Source organism: Marmota marmota, unplaced genomic scaffold (assembly GCF_001458135.2).
Source record: "Marmota marmota marmota unplaced genomic scaffold, marMar, whole genome shotgun sequence".
Classification (NCBI taxonomy): Eukaryota; Metazoa; Chordata; class Mammalia; order Rodentia; family Sciuridae; genus Marmota; species Marmota marmota.
The window spans coordinates 2,270,354-2,295,233 of record NW_026000108.1 but is presented as its reverse complement, the minus strand read 5'-3'; the positions used below and the strand labels follow the sequence as shown (position 1 = coordinate 2,295,233).

Genomic DNA, 24,880 nt, shown 5'->3' with positions numbered 1-24,880 from the left:
AAAGAGCCACAACACTAAAGCAAGCAAATATCAGAATGATTATAGTCATTTGGTAGAAAATGTTAATATGTGACACATCTGAAACTGAATATAAAATACCCAATAAATTACTTTAGGCTACACATTTCTTTTTTCCTTTCTTCCTTATCGTTGTTATTATTTGTTGTTGGTTGTGGTGCCTGAACCCAGGGCCTCATACATGCTTAGCAAGTGCTCTACCACTGGGCCACATCCCCAAACCTTCCTGAAGAAATTTTATGAGATTAGTCATGCCTCTTAGATTTTATTTACAATTTAGTTATAGAAATAATAAAATTTTTACTTAGAGTAGACCTTAGTAATAGATGCCCTTAATAAAATAAATTATTTGTTGAATGAATAAATGAGCAAATTCAACTCCCTGAGTTTTGGTGCCCACTTGCAACATCAATGTAAGACCGATGTAAGATAAGGTTTTGAAAACTCTTTGGGCATTAAAAATACATAGGAAAAGATCTTAAAAGTGGTCATGAGTCACTTAGCAATGTGCCCACACTCTGATAAATGTTATTTCATCATCATCTGAATACCATCAAGTGTGCTTACACAAAATGCGATGGCATTCTTCAAGGCAGCGCAGAGATGTCCAGAGCTATCCCAGGGCTGCTAGCACACAGTCTCCACCACATGACCCTCTTCAGCACCACTCACATACATGTCATCATCACCCCATAGTCATTCCTTCTAGGGAAAGTGGTCATTTTAATTTGGAAAATACTCTTATAAGAACTTGTCCATGCAGAGAAGACTCCCGTCAGTCCTCTGTCCTGGGTATACCCACAGACAATATGCTTGGGGATGGGCATGAACCTCTTACCTAGTGCATTCCTCAAAGACATCTTTGGAGGGGTTCTGTTTCAGACTCCATCTACAGTGCCTCACAATATCTGGAGGTATTTCTGGTAAAAGGGCTTCTTTCTTCTCAATATAGCACAAACCAAACACATAACAATTAGTAATTTCACAGCTGACCAATTGTAAGAAGAACCTACAAGCCTACTATTAAAAAGTGAAAACATAAAGTGTATGAAATAACAAATCCCCCACCCCAGTCCTGCTCTCCAGAGTTCAGCCTGCTGCCTGCCTTTTCAGAGCCATTCCTCTGCACTCCAGATATGTCCAGAATGAGGGCTAGGGGGTGCGGCGGCTCAGTGGCAGGCACTTACCTCATCAGCGTGAGAACCTGGGTTCAATCCCCAGCCCCTAAGAAAAAAATTCAGAATGGAAAACAGAGCCTTGAAGAAGAATATGCATTACTCACGTTAGCCCAAGGTGGAAACAATCCGGGTTTCCACAAATGGATGAATAAAATGTGGCATATGCATGCAGCCTTAAAAAGGAAGGACTTTCAAATGTTGGGCTATAGCTCAGTGGCAGAACTCTTGCTGAGTATGCATGAGGGCCTGGGCTCAACGCCCAGGACCACACAAAGAAAGAGCATTCTGACACATGCTACAATATGATGAATCTTGACAAAATCCTGCTCACTCAAATAAGTGACGAAAAGACTAACACTATATGATTTCATATGTAAGATGACCATGGTAGTCAAAATGACAGAGACAGCAAGCAGAGGGGTGATGATATCAGGGTTTTGCTATGTTGCCCAAGCTGGCCTCAAGTTTAGAGACTCAAGCGATCCTCCTACCTGGCCTCTCAAATAGCTAGAGCTACAGGAGCATGGCACCTCACCGGCTCAGAAAGGATCACTAATATCTTTTTGTTTTTTGTGGTACTAGAATTGAACCCAGGGGCACTCTGAGCTGTATCCTCAGTCCTTTTTTATTTTTTAAGCATTAATATAGAGTCTTTAAATAATAGATATCTTTATTTACTTTTATGTGGTGCTATGTTTCGAACCCAGTGCCTCACACATGCAAGGCAAATGATCTACCACTGAGCTACAACCCCAGTCCCTTAATATAAAATTTTAAATCCACATAAATACAGTTATCTCATACTAAACAAAGGCACCAAAAACATATACTGGAGAAAGGATAGCCTCTTCAACAAATGGTGCTCGGAAACTGGAAATCCAAATGCAGTGAAATGAAATTAAACCTGTCTCTCACCATGCACAAAACTCAACTCAAAGTGGATCAAGGACCTGAACATTATTACCAGAGAACCTGCACATAATAGAAGACCAGAGACTAGAGAACCTGCACCTAATAGAAGAAAAAACAGGCTCAAATCTCCATCACGTCAGATTAGGCCCCAACTTCCTTAAAAAGACTCTTAAAGCACAAGAAATAAAATCAAGAATTAATAAATGGGATGGATTCAAACTAAAAAACTTCTTCTCAGCAAAACAAACATCATTGAGCTAAACAGAGAGCCTACAGTGTGGGAGCAGGTTTTTGCCACACACATACCAGACGGTGCACTAATCTCCAGGATATATAAAGAACTCAAAAGACACGGGCTGGGGATGTGGCTCAAGCGGTAGCGTGCTCGCCTGGCTTGCGTGCGGCCCGGGTTCGATCCTCAGCACCACATACAAACAAAGATGTTGTGTCCGCCGAAAATTAAAAAATAAATATTAAAATTCTCTCTCTCTCTCTCTAAAAAAAAAAAAAAAAAAGACTTAATACCCTCCAAACAACCCAAACAATAAATAGGCTAAGGAACTGAACAGACACTGCTCAGAAGAAGACACACCTGCAATCAATAAATATATGAAAAAGTATTCAATATCTTTAGTAATCAGAGAAATGCAAATCAAAACTACTCTCTAAGATATCATCTCACCCCAGTCAGAATGGCAGCTATCAAGAATACAAGTGATAATAAGTGTTGGTGAGGGTGTGGGGAGAAAGGCACACTCATACATTGCTGGTGGGACTGCAAATTGGTGCAACCAATCTGGAAAGCAGTGTGGTAATTCCTCAGAAAACTTGGAATGGAACCATCATTTGACCTAGTTATCCCACTCCTCAGTCTATACCCAAAGGACTTAAAATCAGCATACTATAGTGACATAGCCACACCAATGTCTATAGCAGCTAAATTCACAATAGCTAAACTGTAAAACCAACCTAGATGTCCATCAGTAGATGAATGAATAAAGAAACTGTGGTACATATACACAATGGAATATTAGTCAGCATTAAAAGAGAATAATATGGTGGCATTTGCAGGTAAATGGATGGAGCTGGAGAACATTATATTAAGCGAAGTAAGCCAATCCCCAAACCCTAAAGGCTGGATGTTTTCTCTGATTAGTGGATGCTGATCTATGATAGGGGGCAGGGCATGGGAAGAATGGAGGTTCTTTGGATAGGGCAAAGGGGAGGCTGAGGAGGGTTTATGAGGGTAGGAAAGACAGCAAAGGAGATGGACATTATTACCCTAGGTACATGTATGATGCACAAATGGTGTGACTCTACACCATGTACAACTAGAGAATTGAAATGTTGTGCTCCATTTGTGTATGATGAATTAAAATGCATTCATCTGTTGTATACAACTAAGTAGAACAAATTAAAAAAGACTGTTCAATGATTAACTTCAAATAAAGACTATTTTTGATCTTAGAAACGCTTTACATTAATAGATATTCATTCCCAAAAAAAGGAACAGCCATGCCTCCCAAATCGAGGAACAGAGAGATAAGGTAAGCTAATGCATAGCACAGCAAGTTACCATGCAGTGCAACTGGTCTGAGGCTGCACACAGCCAAGTAGGACTTCTCGAGCTTTAATTGAAATGGGTTGTGTTTTTATTGTTGAGTTGTAAGAGTCCTTAATATACCTGAATATTAGAAAGCTGTATAGTTTTTAGTTCTTACATTTAGATCTTTATCTATATGGCATTAATTATTTATGGTTTGAGGTAAGGGTCCAATCTCATTTTCAACAATATCCAATTGTTCCGGATCCAATTGTTGAAAAGACTCTTCTTCTGCTCACTGAACTGTCTTGGCACCCATATCAGAAGCCCTGTGACTATAAATGTATAGGTTTATTTCTGGACTCTCAATTCTATGCCATTGACTTGTATGTCTATTCTTATCTAAGTACCTCATTGTCTTGATTATTGTAGCTTTGCATTAAGTTTTGAAATTAAAAAGTGTGACTCCTGTTTTTTTCAAGAATATTAAAACTATTCTGTGTCCTTTGAATGTTCATATGAATTCAAAATTTAAAAAAAAATCAGCTTCCTAATTTCTACAAAATAGGCAGCTAGAATTTTGATAGGGGTTGTACTGAACCTTGAAAGAACAAGGTCATTGGGGTTCTGACTGTCCTAGTTTCCGTAGGAAGCCTATAGCCAGGGAATCCTGTGACCTTCTGGGCATACAAATCAAAGATCGACAGAGCCTTGGGTCCTTGTCCCTGGCCGGCCGTAACAATTAAGAACCCAGGGTGTGGATTCAGGTGGATGGGGGCAAGGTTGACTTTCTCCTTGACACCAGGGCTACTTTCTCAGTCCTGACAGAATTCTGGGGGCAAACAGTGCCGTCTATCTCTCCTATTGTCGGGGTAGGAGGAAGGACCATCTATCCAAAAAAGATTCCCCTATTACTCTGTTCCATAGACAACTTCTCAGTCTCTCAGACGTTTGTAGTTATGCCTCAATGTCCAGTTCCTTTGCTCGGCCGAGATATTCTCTCTAAATTTAATACAACAATCAACATCCGGGCTCCTGGCATCAATCAGGCCCCAGAATCGGCCTGTTCATCTTTTCGGGCCCTTTTGGCAGAAGACTGGCCATTCTGCTCCACTTGTGAGACTGACATGAAAAAGGATCCCTTCCCTACGAACCTGGTTGACCCAATTGTATGGGATACCCACACCCCCTCCACGGTTTCCTGCCCACCAGTTAACATTCATCTCAAAGATCCTAACACCTTCCCCAATCAGGCTCAATATCCCCTGTCCACAAAAGCTCTTCTGGGCCTATAACCTATTATTCAGGACTTTCTTAGCAAGAGGTACCTCCGTCCTGCTCATTCCCCTTACAATACTCCCATACTAGTGGAAGAAAGCCCAATGGGTCCTATCGCTTAGTTCAGGCTTAGACTCATCAACACCTCCATTAGGCCCATACATCCTTTGGTTCCCAACCCATACACCCTGCTGTCTCAGATCCCCCACACTGCCACCCACTTCTCGGCCATAGATTTAAAGGATGCTTTCTTCTCCATTCCCCTTGCCCCCGAATCACAAGATCTTTTTGCCTTTACCTGGACAGATCCCACCACCAGACATTCTCCACAACTAACCTGGACTGTCCTTCCTCAGGGATTTCGAGATAGTCCACACCTCTTTGGATAAACCTTGGCCTCCAACCTCCAATTTTTTCACCCCCAGTGCCCCAAATCCACCCTCTTGCAATATGTTGATGATCTTCTCCTCTGTAGCCCGTCCAAAGGGCACTCAACAGATTACACAGTTCTCCTACTTAATTTCTTGGCCTTAAAGGGATATCGGGCCTCTCCACAAAAGGCCCAAATAGCATGTAAAGAGGTCACTATCTAGGGTTCTCTATTTCTCAAGGGAAAAAGGCCATTACAGTAGACAGAAAACAACTTACTGGGTCTAAAGACACTGAAGACCAAAGATGACTCTCCTTCTTGGGTTTGGCTGGGTACTTCAGGGCCTGGATTACTTTTGAATTTCTCCCTCCTCGCCAGGCCACTATATAATCTAGCTGAGGGCCCCCAAGATGAACCCCTACCCTCAGCAGTAGGGAAGCCCTTTACAAAAAGGCCCTCCTCTGGGCACCCGCCCTGCATCTCCCCGACCTCTCCTGACCCTTCACCCTCTATGTACATGAAAAACAGGGACAAAGTCTGGGCGTTCTGGGTCAGGAATATGGCCCCACATTTGCACCAGTGGCCTACCTATCCAAACAGATCGACCCCACCGTCAGGGCTGGCCCCCATGCCTCAGAGCCCTAACAGCGGCCCATGACCTCCAGAAAGAAGCACACAAGCTTACCTTTGCCTCCCCGCTAACCATCTCATCTCCTCACTAGATGGTGAGGATTTCCTCACTTTCAAGGGGCTACAGTCACTTCCTCCTTCCAGGGTTCTATCCCTCCTTGTCTCATTCCTTGAAAATCCCTCCATCTCTTTTCAGTCCTGCTCTTCATTAAACACTGCCTTCCTCCTCCCATCTTCTCCCTCACAAGATCCTCTCCACAAATGCCTGGAGGTATTAGAGACAATTTTACCCTGCCCTACCACCATTTCTGAGGGACCCCTGCCCTCTTTGGACCTGTCTGGTTCTCAGATGGTAGCTCCTTTATACACGAAGGGGTTAAAGTGGCGGGATATGCTGTCCTTTCCCTCTCATCCATCATAGAGGCCAAACCTCTCCCACCCAATACCACCAACCAACAAGCCTTGATCGTTCTTTCAAACCTGTATATCCATTTGGAGAGTATTGCCATGTTAACAATATTAAGACTTTTGATCCATGAACATGGAATATTTATCCATTCATTTAGATCATCTGTAATTTTTCAATGATTTGTGGTTTTAGTAAGCAAATGTTTCATTTTGTTTTATTTATTCTTAAATATTTTTGATGAAAATATAAATGGAATTTCTTAATTTAGTTTTTGGGATTTTAATTGCTAGTGTACAAGAATACAGTAGAATTTTGGACAGTGGTCTAGTATCCTGCAATCATTACAGACTCATTTATTAGCTCTAGTATCTTTTTCTTTATGTGTGTACAATGGGATATCCTGTCACAGCTTCATTCAATAGACGTGGTGAGAACTGGAAAGCTCATCTTGTTCCTAATCTTAGAGTAGAACACCTGATCTTTTTAAATTTTTTTAAATTGTAAATGGACACAATTATCTTTATTTTATTTATTTATTTTTATGTGGTACTGAGGATCGAACCCAGTACCTCACACATTCAAGGCAAACACTCTACCACTGAGCCCCAGCCCCAGCCCTAGAGCATACAGTCTGTCACCCTGAAGTAAGATGTTAGCTGAGGGTATTTCATAGATATCCTTTACCAGGCCAAGCAAGTTCCATTCCATTCCTAGTTTGTTGAATACTTTTATTACCAAAGAATATAGATTTTGTCAAATGCTTTTTCTGTGTCTATCACAATACCTGTAACAATAATACAATATACCAGAGGAGAAGATCATTTTTGGCTATTGAACCAATTTTGTATTCCCAACAAAATCCAACTGTTTTTTGTCATGATTCCTTTTAATTGTACATTCAAACCTGGATGAATTTTAATATCTGAGAAACCTGATATGAAAACTAAGAAAACTAAGAATGAGTGATAGGATACAAGAACGAAAACACACAGTGTTCTTACGTTTGGTATTTTATATATTCTAGGTTTCTGAAATTTGAATAAATGACCTTAAGTAGTTCCCATTTTTAGTATGTAAAAGCAATAGATTTTGTTCTTATTGTTGTTAAAGAAAAGATCAGCAAAGACCAACTACAATGATGACCAAGTACAAGGGCAAGGCATCAGGTGGAGACGAGGAAGAGTGGCAGTTCCTAGGCTGATGGTAAATAAAGGAAGAGAAACAGTGTATGAACATCTCTCACTACCATCAAGTGCTATGGTTTGAATGTCCAACCTCTACAAAACTCATGGTGAAACTTAACTGCCATTGTGACAGTACTGGGACATGGGACCTTTAAGAGGTATGCAGCTCCTGGATGGATTAATGCCCTCTGGTAAGTAGGTGCATCCCTTTCTGCATTTGCTCTCTTTGCCTTTCTGCCATGTGATGCCACAGTAAGGCCACTGCCAGATTCTGGTACCTTGATATTGGATTTCCCAACCTCTATATCTATAAATTCATTATAATTTGTCACATTTGCAAGACTTAGAGTGTTCATGAAATGTCATTACTGTTTTCCTTCCAGAATCTAGGACTTCTAACAGCCTACAAAACAGAAGCCACAGGAAAGGAAACAGGAACTTGGCAAGTCAGGCTAGCACAGCAGCCCATGCCTGTAATCCCAACTATCAGGGAGGCTGAGGCAAGAGGATCACAAGTTCAAGCTCAGCCTGGGCAATTTAGTGAGACCACATCTCAAAAAAAATTTTTTTTAAATAATCTTTTTTTTTTTAACCTTTATTTTATTTTTACGTGGTTCCGGGGATCGAACCCAGTGCCTCATGCATGCTAGGCAAGCACCATATCACTGAGCCACAACCTCGGCCCCACTCTCAAAATTTAAAAAGTGGGTGTGGGGCTGGGGATGCAGTCAATGGTAGAGCCTCCCTGGGTTCAATCCCCAGTACCACAAACCCAAATTTAAAAAAAGAGAGAATATTGTGAGTTGTTTTAGTCAGTTTTTTCCTGCTGTGACTGAAAGACCCAACCAGAATAACTGTAGAGGAAGAAAAGTTTATTTGGGGGCTCACAGTTTCAGAGGTCTCAATCCAGAGACAGCAGCTCCATTCCTTGAGGCTCAAGGTGAGTGTGAACAACATGGCAGAAGAGAGTGGCAGAGAGAAACAGTTCACATGATGATCAGGAAGCAGAGAGACTCCATTCACCAGATAGAAACACCCACCCCAAAGCCACCCTCAGTGCCTCAGTCCTCCATCCACACCCCACTTGCCTTCCATTACCACTTCATCAATCCTACTAGGTGATTAATTCATCGACTGAGTTAAGGCTCTCAAAACCGAACCATTTCTCCTCTAAACCCTCTCGCAGTGTCTCACACGTGAGCTTTTGGGAGACACCTCACATCCAAACCATAACATGAGTCAAAAAGAATAAAAACTAAGACCTGCTAAGGCTTTTAGGAAAAAATGTTATTTGTACTCCAGAGAAGCAAATAAAACTCTAATTCTACATTCTGGTTGAAGAAACATATAAAGTTTCGATTTGTTGAATCATTTTTTAAGGGATTTAATTGTTAATTCATTACTCAATCAAACAAAACCACAGAAAAGAAAGATTTGAAAGAAATTAATACATTTAACATATTTGTAATATCAAAGTAAAAATAGTTATGCACTTTCATTATTTAAGTAAGTTATTTATAAATCTTTATTCTAATGAAGAAAACACCTCATTATTGAAGAATCTCTCTAAGATTGATAGTCCACAGTCTCTTCGTTCCTCCTCAATGGCAACTTCATACTCTGTCTGATTAGAGAGACGGGAGAAAAGACAAATGTAAGCTGTGCTTCATCACAATATTTTCATATTTCAAATTCTGACTTTGATACCCTCAGAAACAGACAGCAGTTCTACTGATCAAGTATCTCTAGCTATTCTTTGGGAGTCTAAGGGTCAGGAGGGAGTGAAACTGTCAATTATTATTTTGGGGGGCACTAGGGATATAATCCAGAGCCTTGCACATGCTAAGCATATGCTCTATCACTGCACTATACTCCCAGCTTTAAAACGTCATTTTTAAAAGGGGGTTAATAAAGTAGTAGAGCAACACTCTTCATAATACTCTCTAAGATCTATTATATTTTAACCCACTCATTGTAGCTAAATAAATATGGACTAGACAATAACATTTTAGAAATTTCTAAGAGCCCCTTGAAAAGCTGTCTCCACAGCTCCCAGGGGAGTCAGAAATGGTGATACCAAAGTAAGAATCCCCTTTACCAGGAGTCAGAGGAGGGACCATAGAGCACATAATGCCATCCAGCTGTTGTTAGAGAAAAAGAAATCACTTCATCATCTAGCTTCTGAAAACTCTGGAGGACTTTCCAAGCTTGGTGTGTCCTTAAAAAATGGGAATAGAGCCGGGCATGGTGGTGCATTCCTATGATCCTAGTGGCTCAGGAGGCTGAGACAGGAGGACTGCAAGTTCAAAGCCAGCCTCAGCAATGGCAAGGCACTAAGCAACTCAGTGAGACCCTGTCTCTAAATACAATACAGAATAGGGCTGGGCTGTGGCTCCGGGGTCCAGTGCCCCTGAGTTCAATCAATCCCCAGTACCCTCCCGCCAAAATGGGGATGGAACTAAATTGTATCCTGTGTGAGGCTTAACCCCTTACCAGAGAACAATCTAGCCTGAACATCCCAATAGCTCTACGAGGCAGAGGCTGGTGGGAGGGGCAAGCTGCTCAGGGCTGGCTCTATTTATGTGAGCAGGTGCTCTTCAAGTACAAAAAGCTCACCATGGCGGGAGTTCTTCAGCTAGTATATTTTTAGTTCTATAGCTTCTTTATTTAGTTTTTGTTTAAATGATATATCCAGTGAGGAGAGAAGTATGTTAAAGTCACCCTTTATTATTGGATTTTGAGCTCTTCGATTCTTGAAGTTGAGAGGGGTTTGATGTATGTATATGCTCCATTGTTTGCGGCAAAAATATTTACAATTATTATATCTTCTCAATGTATAATTCCCGTAAGCAGTATGAAATGGCCTTCTTTGACCCTTCCAATCAACTATGACTTGAAGTCCACTTTATCTGAGGATAGATACTCCTGCTTGTTTACAAGATCCATGTGAGTGAAATGTTTTCTCCCATTCTTTTACCTTCAGTCTGTGGATGTCCTTGCCTATGAAGACTCTCTTGCAGATTTTTTAATATTTTATTTTTTAGTTGAATACAATATCTTTATTTATTCATTTTTATGTGGTGCTGAGGATCGAATCCAGGGCCTCACACATGCTAGGCGAGTGCTCTACCACTGAGCTAGGACCCCAGCCCTAGTTGTGAATTCTTTTAACATTTATTTAACATGGAAGGTTTTATTTAATCGTCAATTCTGAAGTTTAATTTTGCTGGCTATAGTATTCTTGGCTGTTATCCATTTTATTTCAGAGCTTGATATATATTATTCCACGACCTCCTAGCTTTGAGTGTCTGGGTTGAAAAATCAGCTCAGATCTGGATTGGTTTCCCTCTAAATGTGACTTTTCATTTTTCTCTGGTAGCCTTTAAAATTCTATCCTAATTCTGTATGTTAGGTATTTTCAATAATAATGTGCCTTGGTGTGGATCTGTTGTAATTCTGTGTATTTGGAGTCCTATAAACATCCTGCATTATCTGATTTTTTTTTTCATTCTTTAGGTTTGGGAAATTTTCTGATTTGATTTCATTGAAAAAGTTGTGCATTCCTTTGGTTTGTATCTATGAGCCTTCATCCCAATAAATCTTAAATTTGGTCTTTTCAGATTATCCCATATTTCTTGGAAGTTCTGTTCACAGTTTCTTAACCTCTTTTCTCCATGGTCAACATTATTTTCATGATTATATATTTTGTCTTCATTGCCTGAAACTCTGTCTTCAAGTGGTATAATCTGTTGGTGATGCTTTCTATTAAATTTTTAACTTGGTTTACTGATTCCTTCATTTTGAGGATTTCTACTTGATTTTTTTTCAGACTCTCTTTATTGAAGTGATCTTTCACTTCTTGTATTTTCTCTTGGATATCATTCCTTATATCATCCCTCACCTTACATTCTAAACTCCTTCTCTTGACATTTCTTCCACTGTGGTTGCAATGGATTCTTTTATTGAAGTCTCTTGGTTTGTATGGAAAGATTCATTCCTTTGCTTTTTCATGTTGTTTATATGTCTAACCATCTAACAACATGGATCTGAAGCAGTAGAATTCCTATCCTGTGGACTTACAGTGTACCTGAAGGTTTTCAGTATCTCCCTGTTTAGGGGGTGACAAATAATAATAACAACCAATGCAAACAATATACATAACATTAAACCAAACAGTTCCTACTATGACATCTACAATGTTGTCACAATGAACAGAAATGACATTACTGCCATCAATAAAAACAGTAAGTTTGCAAAATGGTTTACAATTTCAAATGGTGAATAGGGAGAGAACAGAAGTAATACAGGATGTGATGATTATGAGGGAGAAGAAGAGAAAATAGAAGTTAAAAAAATTGAAGGAAGCATGAAGGAGAGAACAACAGAGATTGGCTATTAGCAGAAGAAAAGAGAGAATCATGGGAAACAAGTGAGAGAAAAAATATATAAAGTAAAAAATTGAAAAATTAAAAATTGAAAAACAATATAAAACAAAACTGAAATATACTAATCAAAATTCTTAGTCCTCAAAAAACTGATCCATGAAAAATAACTGGTTTCAAAAATGCTAGAAATGAGAAAAGAAAAAAATATGAATATGTATAAATGTCCATGAACCATAAAGGTCACAATTAAGCAGAGAAAAGAAAAAAATATATATCAAAGTAAAGTCAAAAGAATTGTTTCTGTTGGAATCTAAAATATTCTCAGCTTCCCTTCTCAAAAGTTTTAGGTGGGGTGTCTGAAGTATGATGCTTGCCCCTTCCTGCACTCATACACGCAGCTCCTGTTAGGGCACTGGAGTGAGAGGTAATCCCGTATGCGGAACTCTTGGAGGCAGGGTTTAGGTTTAGGTAGGCTCCAGGCTCTTTGCCGAATGTCAATGGGTCAGGAGATTCTAAATCAGCACACCCTCAGGGCCCAGGAATAGACTGTCCACACTATTAGACTGCACTCCAGGATCTACCCTGGGTTCCACTTGCGTGATTCCACCTTTGGACGTCAAGTTTCCTGGTCTCAGATTCAGTCTCCAAACTCAGTCTCTCCTGCCCTTTCAAATTCCTGGCCAGGTGCATCTCTCCCAGCCAGTCCTGCAAGCAGTCGGATTAGAGAGGGAGGGATAGAGCTGGGTAGGTTTCCATAACCAGTAGTCCCCTGTGTAAACCTCTTTTCACGTTTGATTTTCTCCTGGTCACTTAGGCACACTCTGTTGTGCAATGTGGGTTTGCCAGGCTATATTTTGGGCCAGCCTTGATTTGCTAGGACTTGGCTCCCTCAACTGCTGGTCCCAGCATCGCGACTGTAAAATGGTTCCTCCTTCTGTCCTCTGCACCCCACCAGGAGAGATGTGGTTTCTTTCCTGTGCAAGGCTATTGTGTAGCGTGCCCTTCAGTTTAGTTGGGCAGTGTCTTTGATCTCAAACTCTGTACCCAGACATGCCTAAGTCCTCCTAAAGATGTGGTTCCATTAGTTCCCTTATCTCTCCACTGTGCTCATGAAAGGACCACTCTGGCTGGCACCTCTAGCTACAGTAGTGGCTGTGGTGCTGGAGATTTCTTCCTTAATTTATTATATACAACCTCTTGAGTTCCCAGTCTGCTTTGAGTGTCAAGTATTAAACTCCAGTAAAGTCTCCCCCTGCTTTTTTTCGTTCACCCACCTTGCTGAGAAAGCTGCCTGTCTGCTTTCTTGGTTTCACACCACAGAGTAGTTAGGAAAGCAACCTGCTCTAATTCTGCCATCTTGAAATCTCTTTCAGCTAGTAGACTCTTGAACATTCTGCATCACTGAATCACCAGGGACTTACTTGCTCTGCAATCCACTTTTGGGCCTGGGGGAAACTCCAAAGGAAGTACTGAGTAGGTGGCCCTCTAGGAAGTGGGGTCCCTTTGGGGAAAAGGTGATGTACACGAGCTTGCAGCCCCTTCCTGCACTCATACACGCAGCTCCTGTTAGGGCACATAGCACTTCACCAGGAATGCTGCTGGTCAGACCTGTTTCATTCTCTGAAGTGAACAGCCTCCAGCTGATATTACAAGTCCCTGAGGCTTTGGGGGAAGGTTTAGGTAGAATGCCTTTCCTCTGATTTCGATCCTGGACATGAAGCTGGGAGTCCTAACAAGGTTCTGGGAGGGACTCTCCAGCAGACCACAGTCTCAACTCTCCAGTTCCACAAATCACTTTTGCTTTTTAATTCTTATTTTCTTCAACCACACACAAGATTCTCCTTCACCTACTTTAGGCAGCTGTTTAATCATTTATACCAATGTTCTGGGAGAGGGAACAGAAGTCAAACTTTTCCTGGTGATTAAGCATTTTTCTCCCTTACTTCAGTTGACCCAATATAAGGGAGATTATCCTACATATCCTGGTGGGTCTCACCCAAACTGTTGAAAAGAGCTAAGAGCAGAGCTGAGGCTTCTCCGAAGAAATTCTGCCTAAGGACAGCAGCTGTGTCCTATTTCTGGAGAGTTACATCATGTCCTTCCTGATGGTCCATCCTATCCATTTTGGACTTTCCTAGTCAGATCCACTGTCGTAAGCCAATGTCTTGTAATCAGTCTTTTCAAATCTACCTCCTAATGACTCTGGTTCTCTGGCTGAATCCTAACTTTTATAGATGGCATTAATTCATTCAACAAATACTGAGCAAGGGGTCAAATGCTGTGGGGCAGGGTGGATAAGATGCAGTCAGTCTCTGCACCAAAAACCTGTAATCACCTATCACAGGATAGTCAAAGCAGTAAGTGCTGCATGACCAGCACCATCAGGTGCTCTTTCTGAATCTACACAATTGTTACCAGAAATTTTTTTTAAAAATTAAAAAACAAAATTAAACCTGTTACCTAGTAACTAATGGGTATCATGATAATATCAGAAGATTTAAACCCAAAATAGAATTTTAACTATGCAATTTAGCCATTTTACTGGAAATAAAAATTGTAGGTCCCTAAATTCTTAAAGTAAGGCAGTTTGGAAAACATAACTCATTACATGAAAATTTACACCCATTTTCCACTCATTGAACCAAGAAGGCATGGCCCACTGCATCAGAATCCTGCCTTTAAAAAGAAATAACTGACACTTTTCTAAGTTTGTCTTCTTTTCTTTTTTTCTATTTTTAAGTCATCAATGGATCTATCTATCTATCTATCTATTTATATGTGGTGCTGAGGATGGAACCCAGGGCCTCACACATGCCAGGCAAGTGCTCTACCACTGAGCTACAGCCCCAGGCCCAGTTTTGTCTTCTTTTAACAACAGTGCCAGAAAGGTACAGACTAGGGAAGTTTTGAGGGGTAGGAAGCAAATAAAAAAAGAGCTTCAAATGTTTTTCTGAAAAATGTCATTATAAATAAATAACTTCAAGAAGTTTTTATAAGGCTATTATGGCGAGAAAGTGAATACAAATGCAATGATATAATACAGCCCTCTGTATATAGTAAGTGTTGGATATATATTTGCTGATATAACCAGAACTGGCCAAAGCTGAGAGGAAGGGTCATAACCTTGGTATAAATAACAAAGTAAGAGAGCTTTTCTGCTGAATTGCACCCATTTTCTATTGGTTGGTTACTTCATAGTCTTGAAATTCTAGGCTTGCCAGTGGTCTTCATAAATACTTAGAAACACAAAACTCTTAACCTAGGGAAAAAAATCACAGGTAAAATACATCTCAAACAGGATACAAGAGAATGGTAGATGCTTCACAGAGCTTAGTAAACTCCACCCAAAAGCTCATCTTTCTTACAATGACATTATCCCTTCCAAATGCGTCTGGACCACAGGTCTACCACAGAGGGCAGGAAGGGCACACTTCAGTTGGCTAAAGAAGCATATGGCCTTCTTTTGCTTGTCAACCTTCCACAAATGAAGGCAGCAGGGGTCAAAACCACTCAGTGAGCAGGTGCAATTCCCCCGCACTGGGGATGTAATTCCGTGACCATATCATCTCATACAGAAGGGATTTCCGTACTAAGAATATAACTACAACACCAATACAACCAGTCTATCCATAACCTCTGTGTCATTGTCCAGGTCTAGTTTTTAAATTTTCAAACCAGACTGGGCAGTTCAACCCTGAAATGAATCGCTTACCACTGCAACCAAGAATTCAATGCAACTCTTAAGATCTGGTTTTGTATCACAGAATTGCCTGAAGAGAAGTCTTCCTATTGGCTGCTTGTCACAGAGACTGCTATAATCTTTTTCTGGGACAAGAAAGGGGAAGGGAAACAAGCAAATATAATGGTTATAATTTACTAAATGCTATTCTGCATCTTAATATTTTCACTAGATACAATGAAAGTAGAAACATAGTAGTATTATTTTTTGAAGTATTATTTTTTAACTACTCTTCTATTTATTAATTTAGAGTGGGTTATGATGAACATTAAAATATTTAGCACCCAAGATAACTCAAGAACTCACAAGGATGAGTGAATCCTGACTTGCAGGGCCTGTTCTTTTCCAAAAGGAAACACACAGGGATGGGGATTCCCTAGAGGCCCCCACAGGGAAGGAAGGAGAAGGAAGAGACTCCTCCATTATAGTACCCACCCTATATACTGGAATCAACTGCATGAATGTGAAATATCCTGCAGGAATGTACTGTTAGATTTTTAAAACACTTTTTCATTTTGTTACCTTTTGTACTTAAAATGTCACAAATATAGTTGGGCACCCTGGAACATGCCTGTAACCACAATGACTTGAGAGGTTGAGGCAGGAGGATCACAAGTTCAAGGCCAGCCTCCTCAACTTAGTGAAACTCTATCTCAAAAGGAAAAATTAAAAGCTCTGAGGATGTAGCTCAGGGGTAAACACCTGGGGTTCAATCTTAGTATTAAAAAAAAAAGTCACAAATATATATGTTTAATTATCTCTTTAACTGCTCTTGTTTTGTTTTTTTTTTTCCTGTAGGAAACACTGTATACCTTACCTCAAACACTGCTATAGTTCTGAGAACAGGGCACTAACATTTGGTCAATATGTAAAGAAGGATATAAAACAAAATAAAACTTAGGTTCAAAATAGGTTAATTTGTATTTCAGAAACAAAACCAGTTACTCTCTGAACAGTGGCTCCCAACTTGAAATAAACATGTTTAGGTCTCCTAATGTGACTCTAAAGCTTAAGAATTAACATAAAGTTCACAAAAAGTGAGCAAGTCATTAACAAATCCTTCTGTTAAGCATCACCGACACCATGTAACTCTGGGAAACTGCTGCAATCTGGCTGGGCACAAAATATTCGAGCCGCCACACAGCCTTGTAGGTTCAAAACAGGAACTCCTTTATTCTCCATACTCTCACAAAGGCCACGCACACGCAGCCTTCTCCAGGGACACACCACACACGAACCGGAAATCCCTCCTCCGGCACTTCCCCAACCAACGGAACTCCCCAGGAATCCCATGAGAACTCCCAAAGTAGCAGGCCGAGGTGGACAGCAGGGGTCTAATATACAATTGAACACACAACATAACCGTCATCATCTCAATGGCTTGCTGGCGTCACCTCTCAACCACTACGTTCTGGCAAAAATGCCATGTGTCATCCCCACGATCCTGTTTTGGACCACTGAGTCTGAACATGGAGAATGAAGGCAAGGATATGAGCTCAGGATGGCCAGGATATAGCTGCTTGTTTTCACAAACCTCACAACAGTTTTTCAGAAGTTCTACAACCTACTTCATCCAATTTGGCTACTCTATTTTATTTTAGGGATACTACCTAACTATACTTAAGAAAGCAAGAGAAACAAGCCAGTCAAAAGTTATGTTTTTGAAATATGAAAGTTTTTAATACTTTCCTCCCTCATCCAAAGAATCAGAAACACTCCTCATTTCCATCTGAGGATGGTAGACCAGAACATAGGTCTGCCTTCCTTCTCTCCCAGATTCCTAAAAAATGACCAAATAGTAAAACAAAGACAAAACAATGACATAAAGAAAAAAACTCTAACACAGAAAAAGAGTAAGGCACCTCCAGGAGTCAGAATTTTACATATTGCCTGGAAGAGAGAAAGCTGATGGGGTTGGATCAATAAAAGAACCATTAACTCGAACCCAAGGACAAGCTGGACCTCTTTAAGTATGTCCCTCCCTAGCATCACAGGAGCCTGCTGTCCAATCCTGAGTGGCTGGCCAAGAGGCTAGGAATCAAGCAGTAGAGATGCTGGGACCCAAGAGGGAGACACAGAACACTGCTGAAGGAACCAGAGGTGTCTTCTAGCAAAGTGGACAATTCTGCTGTGCACTGGGACAGGGGTCTTGTGGGAATGCTGCCCCATTAGCATGCCACAATAGAACCCCACTTGGAGAGAATGTTGGGAAAACAGAACTATGCAACCACCAGAGAGGGCAGTGCTGGCTGTGGCATTCACACATGCACCCTTATTACAGACTTGGATAAGCAACTCCAGAGCTCCAATTTTGGAAAAAAGCAGCAGCTAACAAAAACCCTTTTTACCCTATCTGGTTCAAAATTTCATTAATGATTTCATTTTTCCATGCGTTAGATTTCACATGGCATGAAAAACAAACAAAACACACACAAAAAACAAATCACAGAAATATGTCACAAAATTTAATATCTCTCAAGCAGTAGACAGATGCTGCCACCAGAGGCTCCCACTCTGCAGGGTCAAAGGACCTAGCTCCTAGCCTGGTGACCCTCAGAGGCTGCTCTGGGTGCCACAGATGAACAACAGAGAGAGGGGAATTAGTATTTGGAAAGAGGGCACTGGTCCCCAGCAGAAGTCAGGCTCACCAGGAGGGGAGAAGTTCTGGCAGACTAGACATAGGAAGCATGTGGGTCCTGAGCCCACAGTGCCACAGAGCTAAAAGACCGCTCCTCAGTATTTATTCTTATCCTAAAGAATTAAAGTCAACAGGGGCTGGGGCTGGGGTCAGCGGTAGAGCACTCGCCTTGCACATGTAAGGCCCTGGGTTCAATCCTCAGCAACACATAAAAATAAATAAAAAATAAAATGTTTTAAAAAAAGAAAGAATATACTCTTCAAAAAAATTTAAAGTCAACATACTATCATGCTACATGTATACCATGTTAATAGCAGCATAATTCACAATAGCTGAACTATGGAACCTGCCTCAAAATAAGGCATATACACACAATGGAGTTTTATTCTGCAGTAAAGAAAAGTGAAATTATGCATTGTAATGTCATGTGTAGCTAATAAAAAAAAAGAAAAGCAAAATTATGTAATTTACATGAAAATGGATGAAACTTGAGATCATTATGTTAAGCAAAATAAGCCAAATTCAGAAGGTCAAGGGTCATACATTTTCTCTCATATGTGAAAGCTAGAGAGGAAAAAGGAAAAGAAAGATGGTAGGGATCTCACAAAAGTCAAAGGGAAATCAGTAGAGTGGAGGAAGGGGCTGGGGTGGGGACGGGGAGGAGGGGGAAGTGCTGGGGAGGATACTGGACAGATTATATTGTTATACTGGGTGCATGTACAAATATGTAAGAACAAATACCACCATTATGTATGACTATAATGCACGAATTTAAAAATGTGGAGAAAAAAAAGAGGAAGAGGTGTTTCAACAACTCCTCTTGTCCACATGTGAACCAGCTAACAGGAGACTGGTTCCCAAGTTTATCAACATGCATTCTCTCTCTCTCTTTCTCTCTCTCTCCCCTCCCCAACCCTCCTGTAGGAAGAACACTAACTCAGAGCACCAAGCTTGCTTATTCTATATGAAGTCTGTTCTACAAATTCAGAACAACCAAAGGATGAAAATTAGAAAACTCTCAGGCATGCTTTCTGCCACACTAAGTCAAATGCTTATAAACTAAGTAACAAAAAAGGCCATAGACCAAGATGTGCCCACAGAGCAGAGCAGAGCAGAGCACGTCTTGGAGCACATTGCCGCACTCCTTGAGGGCTGCTTGTACACAGTCACTGTGACTCCTTCACTCACTCAACTTCATGCCCAGTGCTCTAGGGACCAAAAAACAGACTCAGAACCAGTGGCCCAATCTAATGGGTCCTCAATCTCTATGACACACTCACCTACCTGAAACTGTCCCAGCCCCTAGTTGTTTGGACCCCCAGCTCTCCAGACTCTACATGGATCCATCTTATGACTGCGTCTGGCTAGGTCCATCTGACCAGTCTTTCCTCTTCACTGAGCCAAAACAGGATGAAAAGTCTTCTGAAGCTGGTCAAGCGCCCCTTCTCCATTCCCTCTGTTCTCTCCTGAGGAGGATCTTATCTACTTCCAGTCTCATGACTTCTACATGCTACCTGTACAGATACCACCCAGACTTCTCTGAGCCCTCCACATGAACGCACAGCTTCGGTTCCAGCAGGCTGGGCTCCACCCCATGTGCTGCCTCTTGAACACACAGACCTGGAAGCCTTCCTTAAGAACTCCCCTGCATTTACTTCCACACAGAAAGCGACTGGGTTCTACTTACTGTCTCTCACAGTCCCATCTGATCTGATTGTTTCAACTCCATCACCACATACCAAACCACGCTGCCCTCAGCTCCTGCCTGGACAACATCAACAGTCTCTACAGTCTTCCTGTTTCCATGCTGACCCCTCTGCTCCCATTCTCCTACTGAAGCCTGAGAGACTTCCTAAAATGTAAATCTGATTACATCTCCTCTCTGCTAAGAACTTGGCAATGTCAACCTTTTATAACTTCAGTAAGACCTCCCCTTCCCAGGCCTAGAACCCCTACCATTTCCTTCCACTCATTCAGTGCCGCTCTGTGCCTCCATCTTTGTTCCAGGAAGACTGGCCTTCCTTAAGAACATGGAAATTGCCATACACCTTCCCAGGTTGGGGCCCTTGTACTTGTTAACCTTGCTGCCTGGAAAATTCTCTTCCTGTCCCTCTTACCCTGTACTTTATGCTTCTAGCCCAGTGCCTTCCTTAGGAAGCCTTCTCTGATCCTCTCTACCTCACTCCTGATCAGATTAAGTTCCTCTCATCTGGCTGTCTGTACTGTCCCCCTACAATTTGTAATTATGTTTATTTCTTTTTTCCCACCCTTTTTTTTTGCGGAGTGGGTACTGAGGATTGAGCTCAGGGGCAATGGGACACTGAGCCCCCCAGCCCTATTTTGTATGTTATTTAGAGACAGGGTCTCACTGAGTTGCTAAGCGCCTCACTGTTGCTGAGGCTGGCTTTGAACTCATGATCCTCTTGCCTCAGCTTCCCAAGCCGCTGGGATTACAGGCACGAGCCATGGCGCTCAGCCATTAATTATGTTTATTTCTATGATCATTTTTCTATTTTATATCTATATCTGCCAAGAGATTATAAGCTCTGAGGGCAGAGACTGGGTCTGTTTCTCAACTGCTGTATTTATGGTAGCAGACCCTCTTCCTTGGAACATGGTGAAAATATACTAACAAGTTAACTAATGGGACATTTAATGTAAGTTACTTCTTCTGTGTGCTAAAAAACTACCCTGAAGAATTAGAGGCATACTGAATAAATGTATAAGCAAATGTATATTAAAATAAAATTTTTGAGTCTATAAATATATTTAAAATCATAAGTAGTCCAAAAGAAAAATTCACATAATTATGATACAAATGTCAAATAATGGAATCAATTTCCATACTAATCTGTCTATGCTATACTCAGAAAAAATTACTGTTAACACGATAGGCCAAATATCAATTGGTCCAAAGAAAATATGCACATGATCAAGAAGCCTTAAAAAGTTGCTCAAAATCATTGGGCATCAGGGAAATTCAAATCACACATACTAAGATGGCTATAATGAAACCATCAAGTGTTGGTGAGGACATGGAAGAAGTCCAATCATTGTTTATTGTTGGGGAAATGAAAAATGATGCAGCTACAGGAAAAGTCTAGTAGTTCCTCACAAAGTTAACAGAGTTATCATATATAAAAGGCTGAATAATCGCCGCCCAGGATAACAGATTCAAATCCTTGGAACCGGAAAATGTTACCTTATTTGAAAAATGGGTCCCTGCATATGTGATTATATAAAGGATGCTGACACGGGTTTTTTACTGAGCCCTAAATGCAATCACAAGAGTTTAGAAAAACACTATTGTATTTACAGTCAGTGATTTTTTTGTTTTGAGATGGGGTCTCAATATGTTGCCCAGGCTATCCTCTAATTCCTGGGCTCAAGTGATCCTCCTGCCTCAGCCTCCGGAGTAGCTGGGATTATTGACATGCCATATTGTGCCAAGTACCATTGATGGTTTTTGTTTTTGTTTTTTCTAGTACTGGGATTGAACCCAGAGCCTTGTGCATGCTAAGCAAGCACTCTACCACTGAGCCACAAATCGATTCGTAAAAATAATCTTGGAATAAAGGTGTCCTTCCAAAGCATAATACGAAACACAGCAGATAATTAAAAAAAAAAAAAGATTGGTATGTCTGTATAAAGAACTAAAATCTCTATATGGAAAAAAATACTATAAGCCAAGCTAGGTAAGGTGGCAAATGTTTGTAACTTAACTACTTGGGAGGTTAAAGCAGAAGGATTACAAGTTCAAGCCAGGCAGGGCAACTTAGGGAGATCCTGTCTCAAAACAAAAAATAAAAAGAGCTGGGGGTGTAGCTCAGTGGTGAAGTGTCCCTGGGTTCAATCTCCAGTACTGGGAAATGAACTAACTAAATACTTGAAATAAATACAGAACACAGAAAGTGGGAGCACAGCTGGCCCCTCTGACAGTAGGTAGGCTCAAGTACTCACCAATGGAATCTCTCAGCTCACTGCACTGGCTTACAGGGGGCAGCTTCAGTAACTCCCTCCATTTTTTGCTGCGACCAGTTTTTTTGCCATATCCTCCTAAATTTGGGGGGTGGGGAAGGCATTTTTCTCAGTTTCTTTATTAATATAATACTAAATTTATCAATACAGTGTAATACAAAAAACGCATTTATAATTGTCAAAAACACTCAAGTACAACAATTTTTGACTCTAACATATGGTTGGATAGTTTGGCACCTAAGATGAATAAAATCTGAGCTTATAACAACTTGTTCTATCTGGAAATCAACTTGACAAAGTACAAAATTTCCATGTAAAGCAACCAATCACTGGCTTTGTCATTTAGAAACCATGTGACTCTGATCTTCTCTACGTAGCACTGTTGAGCCTCAGTTTCCAAATTTGTGAACTGAATCTAATAAGACATTATAAGCAGACAGGGCTGCTTATAAATATTTGCTTCTTTTTATTTTTAAAGAAATTAACCTTTCTTCATTTTACTTGTTTTCTTCTCAGAAGCACATGGATCCTTCTCTAAAATAGACAATATTTTAGGCCACAAAGCAACTCTTAGCAAATACAAAAAAAAAAAAAAAAAAATAGAGAAATAATACCTTACATTCTATCAGATCATAATGAAATAAAATTAGAAATCAATAATAAGGGGCTGGGGTTGTGGCTCAGCAGTGGAGTGCTCGCCTCGTGTGTTTGGGGACCTGGGTTTGATCCTCAGCACATAAAAATAAATAAATAAATAAAAATATTGTGTGCAACTGCAACTAAAAAATAAATATTAAAAAAAGTCATCAATGACAAAATATAGAAGCTACCCTGTAACACTGGACACTAAGTAATATGCTATTGAATGACCAATGGATAAGCAGAAGAAACCAGGGATGAAATTTTAAAAATACTTAAGAGTCTATATTTAAAACCATAAGTAGAGATAAATGAGAATAGTGATACAATATATCAAAATCTCTGGGACACTATGAAGGCAGTGCTAAGAGGAAAGTTCATGGCATTGAGCTCATTCATTAAAAGAACAGAAAAGCCCCAAATAAATATCGTAACTTTGCATATCAAAGCCCCAGAAAAAGAACAAATCAATACCAAAAGCAATAGAAGACAGGAAATAATTAAAATCAGAGCTGAAATCAATGAATTTGAAACAATGGTAAGGTGCTTGCCTAGCATGTGTGAGGCACTGGTGCTGATCTTCAGCGCCACATAAATAAATAAATAAATAAATAGATAAATAAACAAATAAATAAGGTATTGTGTCCACCTACAGCTAACAATTTAAAAAATTGACAAAAGTTGGTTCTTTGAAAAATAAATAAAAATTGATAAACCCCTAACCAAACTAACAAAGAGAAAAAGTAAACTTAAATTACTAAAAATCATGATGAAAAAGGAAATATCACAGCAAACACTACTGAAATACAGACAATAATCAGAAACTATTTTGAAGATTTATACTCTAATAGAAAATCTTGAAGACATCAACAAATTTCTAGAGACATACTGACCTACCTGAATTGAATCAGAAGGACATAGAAAAGGTCAATTTCAAGCAATGAAATTGAAGACACCAGCAAAAGAATACCAACAAAGAAAAAGCCCAGGACCAGACAGATTCTCCTACCGGACCTTCAAAGAAGAACTAACACCAATCCTCTTCAAATTATTCCAAGGAACAGAAAAGCAGGGAACCCTTCCAAACTCATTCTATGAAGTTAGTATCACCCTGATACCAAAACCAGACAAAGACATGGCAAGGAAAGAATTTCAGACTAAAACTCTCAGGGTCACTCCAGGGGACCTGGGCTAATTGGGCTGTGCAAAATAACCATACAAGAGACAGAAATACCTTTTTCTTTGGGGGTGCTGTGACGGCTCCTCTGATCTTAAGGGCCCGCAGAAAGACAGAGAGAGAGAGAGAGAGAGAGAGAGAGAGAGAGAGAGAGAGAAGAGAGCCCACATGTGCTGACCCGATTTTACTGGGGAGAAGCCATTCAAATGAGGCAAGAGGTCAGTTTCAGGGGGGCTGAGTCTAGCTTCCTGAGTCTGCTGTCAGCAGGTTAACTGACACCTAGGTAGGCCACACCCAAGGGCACAGTAAGATAAGGGGATACACAAAGGATGTTTCCATGGAACATTCTATCCCAAACAGGGCAAGGGGTAATATTACAAAGGAACAGGTGAGCATAGCTCCACCCATGGGGCTGAAGGAAGGCGAGCCCAGGCACAAAGAAGACACCCACTGTCCCTCCAATCCAAGAAGGGTGGGGCAGTCTAGCAGCATCTGCCACCTGATGCCTCAATCACCCAGCTGGGAAGTAACTCAGTCACATGCAAGGTTGATCTCCCACAAATATTCCTGATGAACAAAGATGCAAAAACTCTGAATACCATCATCAAGTGGTGTTCATCCCAGGGATGCAAGATTGGTTCAACATACGGAAATCAATGAACGTAATTCATCACATCAACAGACTTAAAGATAAGAATCACATGATTATTTTAATAGATGCAGAAAAAGCATTTGACAAAATACAGCATCCATTTGTGTTCAAAACACTGAAAAACTAGGGATAATAGAAACATACCTCAAC

General features: G+C 40.5%; 1 protein-coding gene across 21 annotated transcripts in view; it reads right to left on the bottom strand.

Moving 5' to 3' along the window:
* Positions 1–22,383, bottom strand: part of Grk4 (G protein-coupled receptor kinase 4) — an 84,809-nt gene extending 62,426 nt beyond the window's left edge. For 13 of the 21 annotated variants that reach the window (XR_007340953.1, XR_007340952.1, XR_007340951.1 and 10 more), the window contains exons 1-4: positions 22,245–22,383; positions 9,069–9,146; positions 8,411–8,456; positions 857–957 (exon numbers count right to left, since the gene is read on the bottom strand). Coding sequence is in view for 12 of the 21 variants with exons in the window: in XM_048784057.1 (XP_048640014.1) it covers positions 857–957; positions 8,411–8,456; positions 9,069–9,073 (152 nt within the window). In the remaining 9 variants the exon portion in view is untranslated. Of the gene's footprint in view, positions 1–856; positions 961–1,205; positions 1,243–8,410; positions 8,457–9,068; positions 9,147–22,244 lie in introns of all 21 variants that reach the window. The other 8 variants (XM_048784065.1, XM_048784070.1, XM_048784055.1 and 5 more) reach the window with 7 other exon arrangements.
* Between the last annotated feature and the right edge of the window lie 2,497 nt (positions 22,384–24,880).